This window comes from Oncorhynchus gorbuscha, unplaced genomic scaffold (genome assembly GCF_021184085.1).
Source record: "Oncorhynchus gorbuscha isolate QuinsamMale2020 ecotype Even-year unplaced genomic scaffold, OgorEven_v1.0 Un_scaffold_893, whole genome shotgun sequence".
NCBI lineage: Eukaryota > Metazoa > Chordata > Actinopteri > Salmoniformes > Salmonidae > Oncorhynchus > Oncorhynchus gorbuscha.
In genome coordinates this window covers 113,242-120,741 of record NW_025745866.1, presented here as the reverse complement: position 1 = coordinate 120,741, position 7,500 = coordinate 113,242, and the positions used below count along the sequence as shown (strand labels likewise).

Below are 7,500 nucleotides of genomic sequence, written 5' to 3'. Positions count from 1 at the left end.
TCTCTTGGCACATGGTCATTTCCAGTACGGTAACAACAACAATGGCCGACCCTGTAGTACAGCTCGCCTTGGCAAAGTAGTTTAAAAAGACGCTAGAGCGTTCCACAGACAGACAGTCCCCAGCGACCTCCACTGACCTTGGAGGAGGACGGTATAATCTCTTCTATGACGAGGAGGAACACGGTGAGAGACACCAGGACCGACGTGGACAGAGACAGCTTCTCTCCTTCGTCAGACGGGAGGTAGAACACCAACACGGTCAGGAAGGACAGACCGAGACAGGGGATGATGAGGAAGAGTGTGTAGAACAAAGGAAGCCTCTTGAGGATGAAGGAGTAGGTAACGAAGGGGTACCAGTAGATACCGTCCCGTCGGCTGCCCTTGGCGCCGGTGGCGTTGAGGATCTCCCATTCACCTGGAAGGGAATTGGATCAGTGATTGCACGTTATCTTTAATGTTGTTGGATAATGGGAGCACATTCACATTGGGCATTTGGGACGGCAGGGTAGCCTAGTGGTTAGAGTGTTGGACAAGTAACCGACAGGTGGCAAGTTCAAATCCCTGATCTGACAACATTCCCCCAAACTATCTTCAGAATATTGAATGATTGCAGCAGGGTAGCCTCGTGGTTAGAGTGTTGGGCTAGTAACTGAACAGGCAGTTAACCCACTGTTTCTAGGCCATCATTGAAAATAAGATTTTGTTCTCAACTGACTTACCTAGATAAATAAAGGTACTTTTTTAAAACAAAAAATAGAGAGACTGGACATTGTCATACTGATTAACGTCTTCATCTACTGTGGTAGGAAGAGACTGACAAGCCGGGTTAGTTACCTGCTGTTTCTTGTAGAAATGGTGTCTTTAACCAACATGTATTAACTGGTAATGAAACAACCTTATGTTTCCCTCTATACACTGTATACCCGTGAGATATTACTGAAGTTAGAACAAGTATCTTGCTGATTGACTTCTGAAGCTTTTGGAGTAGCAAGACGTTTTACTTCAAGAGTATTTTATTCCTACACACCGTTGTCGAAGAAGTCCTTACGGTCGACGTAGTGGTCCACAAGAACCAGGTCCACCATGTTGCCGTCGTAGGTCCACGAGCCAAACTTCATGGAGCAGTTCTGTCTGTGTTGGGGAGGGGAAACACTGTCTGTGGTGACTGCAGTTCTGTCTATGTTGGGGAGGGGAAAACATTCTGTCTGTGGTGTCTGCAGTTCTGTCTGTGGTGGGGAGGGGCAAACATTCTGTCTGTGGTGGGGAGGGGCAAACATTCTGTCTGTGGTGTCTGCAGTTCTGTCTGTGGTGGGGAGGGGCAAACATTCTGTCTGTGGTGGGGAGGGGCAAACATTCTGTCTGTGGTGGGGAGGGGCAAACATTCTGTCTGTGGTGTCTGCAGTTCTGTCTGTGGTGGGGAGGGGCAAACATTCTGTCTGTGGTGACTGCAGTTCTGTCTGTGGTGGGGAGGGGCAAACATTCTGTCTGTGGTGTCTGCAGTTCTGTCTGTGGTGGGGAGGGGCAAACATTCTGTCTGTGGTGGGGAGGGGAAAACATTCTGTCTGTGGTGGGGAGGGGCAAACATTCTGTCTGTGGTGGGGAGGGGAAAACATTCTGTCTGTGGTGGGGAGGGGCAAACATTCTGTCTGTGGTGACTGCAGTTCTGTCTGTGTTGGGGAGGGGAAAACATTCTGTCTGTGGTGGGGAGGGGAAAACATTCTGTCTGTGGTGACTGCAGTTCTGTCTGTGTTGGGGAGGGGAAAACATTCTGTCTGTGGTGACTGCAGTTCTGTCTGTGTTGGGGAGGGGAAAACATTCTGTCTGTGGTGGGGAGGGGAAAACATTCTGTCTGTGGTGGGGAGGGGAAAACATTCTGTCTGTGGTGACTGCAGTTCTGTCTGTGTTGGGGAGGGGAAAACATTCTGTCTGTGGTGGGGAGGGAAAACATTCTGTCTGTGGTGACTGCAGTTCTGTCTGTGTTGGGGAGGGGAAAACATTCTGTCTGTGGTGGGGAGGGGCAAACATTCTGTCTGTGGTGACTGCAGTTCTGTCTGTGTTGGGGAGGGGAAAACATTCTGTCTGTGGTGGGGAGGGAAAACATTCTGTCTGTGGTGGGGAGGGGAAAACATTCTGTCTGTGGTGTCTGCAGTTCTGTCTGTGGTGGGGAGGGGCAAACATTCTGTCTGTGGTGGGGAGGGGAAAACATTCTGTCTGTGGTGGGGAGGGGAAAACATTCTGTCTGTGGTGACTGCAGTTCTGTCTGTGTTGGGGAGGGGAAAACATTCTGTCTGTGGTGGGGAGGGGAAAACATTCTGTCTGTGGTGACTGCAGTTCTGTCTGTGTTGGGGAGGGGAAAACATTCTGTCTGTGGTGACTGCAGTTCTGTCTGTGTTGGGGAGGGGAAAACATTCTGTCTGTGGTGGGGAGGGGAAAACATTCTGTCTGTGGTGACTGCAGTTCTGTCTGTGTTGGGGAGGGGAAAACATTCTGTCTGTGGTGGGGAGGGGCAAACATTCTGTCTGTGGTGACTGCAGTTCTGTCTGTGTTGGGGAGGGGAAAACATTCTGTCTGTGGTGACTGCAGTTCTGTCTGTGTTGGGGAGGGGAAAACATTCTGTCTGTGTTGGGGAGGGGAAAACATTCTGTCTGTGTTGGGGGGGAAAACATTCTGTCTGTGGTGGGGAGGGGAAAACATTCTGTCTGTGGTGACTGCAGTTCTGTCTGTGTTGGGGAGGGGAAAACATTCTGTCTGTGGTGGGGAGGGGAAAACATTCTGTCTGTGGTGACTGCAGTTCTGTCTGTGTTGGGGAGGGGAAAACATTCTGTCTGTGGTGACTGCAGTTCTGTCTGTGTTGGGGAGGGGAAAACATCCTGTCTGTGGTGGGGAGGGGAAAACATTCTGTCTGTGGTGACTGCAGTTCTGTCTGTGTTGGGGAGGGGAAAACATTCTGTCTGTGGTGGGGAGGGGCAAACATTCTGTCTGTGGTGACTGCAGTTCTGTCTGTGTTGGGGAGGGGAAAACATTCTGTCTGTGGTGACTGCAGTTCTGTCTGTGTTGGGGAGGGGAAAACATTCTGTCTGTGTTGGGGAGGGGAAAACATTCTGTCTGTGTTGGGGAGGGGAAAACATTCTGTCTGTGGTGACTGCAGTTCTGTCTGTGTTGGGGAGGGGAAAACATTCTGTCTGTGGTGACTGCAGTTCTGTCTGTGTTGTTAAATTGACTTTATATTAAAGTACTTATATTGTAAAGTAACAAAGAAGTTATATATCTTTTTTAAATGTTGTTTTTTAACAAAAAAATATACACCAGTCACATCTCAATCAACCAATCAACCAACCAATCAACCAACCAACCAACCAACCAACCAATCAACCAACCAACCAACCAATCAACCAATCAACCAACCAACCAATCAACCAACCAACCAATCAACCAATCAACCAACCAACCAATCAACCAATCAACCAATCAATCAACCAATCAACCAATCAACCAACCAACCAATCAACCAACCAACCAACCAATCAACCAATCAACCAACCAACCAATCAACCAATCAACCAATCAACCAACCAATCAACCAATCAATCAACCAATCAACCAGCCAACCAAAGGGAAGGGGAGAGTGAGTGATAAAGGAGAAGAAGTGACACAACAAATCTTATAAATGATAGTGATAAAGTGATATGATAAAACAGAGATAATCATGGATAAAGTGATATGGTAAAACAGAGATAATCATGGATAAAGTGATACAGTAAAACAGAGATAATCATGGATGTCACCTTCTTCCCGTCCGACAGGTAGGACTGATGGATTGTTTGGTTGATTAGTGTGTGTGTGTGTGTGTCTGTGTGTATGTGCTTCCATGTTAGTGTTTATGTGTGTGTGAGCTTGTGTGTGTTCATGTGTGTATGATGTGTGCGTGTGAGCGTTCGTGTGTGTGTGTGTGTGTGTGTGTGTGTCCAGCGGTCAGTCCCACCTGTCGAAGGGAAAGAAGGTGACGTCCATGGTGCATGAAGACTTGTAGCTGGCCGGAGGGGTCCACCTGATTGTCCCGTCTGACCTCACGATGGCTTTGGTCATCAGGGAGCCCTCGAAACGCCCGTCAGCACTGGGGGGGTAAGGGAGATAGGGAGAGAGGGGTGAGGATAGGGATGGGAGGGAGGGAGGAAGGAAGGGAGGGAAGGAGGGGAAGTTAGTTGGTGAGTTGTGTTCATTAGACACATTTTAAAGCACACAACAAAAGACGATGAGGCTGTTGAAAAGAACCAGCAGAACCTTTCAGGATGCTGCGTGGTAGCGCTGGTTTTCCTAAAACGATACTAGATTATAATAGACCTCCATGCTAACCCTGCTAACATGAATGATTATAATAGACCTCCCTGCTAACATGAATGATTATAATAGACCTCCATGCTAATCCTGCTAACATAAATGATTATAATAGACCTCCATGCTAATCCTGCTAACATGAATGATTATAATAGACCTCCATGCTAATCCTGCTAACATAAATGATTATAATAGACCTCCATGCTAATCCTGCTAACATGAATGATTATAATAGACCTCCATGCTAATCCTGCTAACATGAATGATTATAATAGACCTCCCTGCTAACATGAATGATTATAATAGACCTCCATGCTAATCCTGCTAACATAAATGATTATAATAGACCTCCATGCTAATCCTGCTAACATAAATGATTATAATAGACCTCCATGCTAATCCTGCTAACATAAATTATTATAATAGACCTCCATGCTAACCCTGCTAACATAAATGATTATAATAGACCTCCATGCTAATCCTGCTAACATGAATGATTATAATAGACATCCATGCTAATCCTGCTAACATGAATGATTTTAATAGACCTCCATGCTAATCCTGCTAACATGAATGATTATAATAGACCTCCCTGCTAACATAAATGATTATAATAGACCTCCATGCTAACCCTGCTAACATGAATGATTATAATAGACCTCCATGCTAATCCTGCTAACATGAATGATTATAATAGACCTCCATGCTAATCCTGCTAACATGAATGATTATAATAGACCTCCATGCTAATCCTGCTAACATGAATGATTATAATAGACCTCCATGCTAATCCTGCTAACATGAATGATATTAATAGACCTCCATGCTAATCCTGCTAACATGAATGATTATAATAGACCTCCATGCTAATCCTGCTAACATGAATGATTATAATAGACCTCCATGCTAATCCTGCTAAGATTAATGAAGTGAAGAGGTAGAAAAGTCATCAGAAGTACTATGTTATACACTATGCTATCAATTAGAGTGAAGAGTTGTCTTACAAGTATCTAAACTGTAAAGCAGGTTCTAAGAAAGCATTCATTGATTTTTCAGGGACAATAAAGTATCAAAGAAAGTCTGAAAACACAGAGCTGAGCCCATATGAAGCAGGAAGTAGTGTGGACTCACTTCTCATAGAGGACAATGTCTGGCAGCCATATTGTTTCAGAGGGAACTCTGATAGAGGTGATTCCTCCATACTCATCAGGGTTCCACTGGAGCTTCACATCTATCCACTCCTACAGAACATAGAACATTACATTATAACAGAACAATACACCATTACATTACAACGTAACATTATAAAATAACATGACATTATAACATAACAATATAACATAACGTTATAAAATTACATTATAACATAACTAAATAACATGACATTATAACATAACAATATAACATAACGTTATAAAATTACATTATAACATAACCAAATAACATAATATTATAACATAACAATATACCATTACATTATAATGTAACATTACATTATAACATAACAATATAACATAACATTATAAAATAACATTACATTATAACATGACAATATAACATATAAAATTACATTATAACATAACAATATAACATAACATTATAAAATAACATGACATTATAACAGAACAATACACCATTACATTACAACGTAACATTATAAAATAACATGACATTATAACATAACAATATAACATAACGTTATAAAATTACATTATAACATAACAACATAACATAACGTTATAAAATTACATTATAACATAACAATATAACATAACATTATAAAATAACATTACATTATAACATAACAATATAACATAACATTATAAAATAACATTACATTATAACATGACAATATAACATACTTTTACAGCATAACATTACAACATAACATTATAACATAACATTATAAAATAACATGCCATTATAACATGACAATATGACAGGACATTATAACATACCATTACAATAATACCAATACAGGCATGAACTGTATAACACTGCTACATAAATACAACACCATATTGAAGTCTTGTAGAAACAAGTGAAGCTCTGTGAAGACCTTGTTGAAGCATTAATATCACAACATTAACATCAGAGGCCTTTTGTGTTCAAACTACAGTAGAGATGCTGCTGTTGGTCCTTACCTGTTAAAGCCAGACATTAGTAGTCATCAGCTGATTGGTCCTTACCTGTCATAGCCAGACATTAGTAGTCATCAGCTGATTGGTCCTTACCTGTCATAGCCAGACATTAGTAGTCATCAGCTGATTGGTCCTTACCTGTCATAGCCAGACATTAGTAGTCATCAGCTGATTGGTCCTTACCTGTTATAGCCAGACATTAGTAGTCATCAGCTGATTGGTCCTTACCTGTCATAGCCAGACATTAGTAGTCATCAGCTGATTGGTCCTTACCTGTCATAGCCAGACATTAGTAGTCATCAGCTGATTGGTCCTTACCTGTCATAGCCAGACATTAGTAGTCATCAGCTGATTGGTCCTTACCTGTCATAGCCAGACATTAGTAGTCATCAGCTGATTGGTCCTTACCTGTTATAGCCAGACATTAGTAGTCATCAGCTGATTGGTCCTTACCTGCCATAGCCAGACATTAGTAGTCATCAGCTGATTCTTCTCATCCTGTCAGAACAAGAAGAGAAGAGAAGGAATATGCATTATGAACAATGTCTGCATTACTAAAAGCAAAGTTTCTCTCTCTCCTCTCCTTCCCTCTCTCTTCCCCATGAATCTCTCTCCCCCACTTCCATCCCTCCCTCCCCCTCTCTCTCTTCCCCATGAATCTCTCTCCCCCACTTCCATCCCTCCCTCCCTCTCTCTCTTCCCCATGAATCTTTCTCCCCCACCTCCATCCCCCTCTCCTCTCCTCTCCTCTCCTCTCCTCTCCTCTCCTCTCCTCTCCTCTCCTCTCCTCTCCTCTCCTCTCCTCTCCTCCTCCTCTCCTCTCCTCTCCTCTCCTCTCCTCTCCTCTCCTCCTCCTCTCCTCTCCTCTCCTCTCATTCTTCCCTCTCTCTCCCCCACCTCCATCCCTCCCTCTCTCCTCTCCTTCCCTCTCTCTCCCCCACTTCCATCCCTCCCTCCCTCTCTCTCTCTTCCCCATGAATCTCTCTCTTCCCCACCTCCATCCCCCTCTCCTCTCCTCTCCTCT

At 43.5% G+C, this 7,500-nt stretch overlaps 1 protein-coding gene across 1 annotated transcript in view; it reads right to left on the bottom strand.

Annotated features, from left to right (window-relative positions):
- Positions 1-7,500, bottom strand: part of chrnb3a (cholinergic receptor nicotinic beta 3 subunit a) — a 24,564-nt gene that overhangs the window by 3,465 nt on the left and 13,599 nt on the right. The window contains exons 3-7 of the mRNA XM_046335994.1: positions 6,930-6,974; positions 5,467-5,576; positions 3,983-4,114; positions 1,028-1,131; positions 138-415 (exon numbers count right to left, since the gene is read on the bottom strand). Coding sequence (XP_046191950.1) covers positions 138-415; positions 1,028-1,131; positions 3,983-4,114; positions 5,467-5,576; positions 6,930-6,974 — 669 coding nt within the window. The remainder of the gene's footprint in view (positions 1-137; positions 416-1,027; positions 1,132-3,982; positions 4,115-5,466; positions 5,577-6,929; positions 6,975-7,500) is intronic.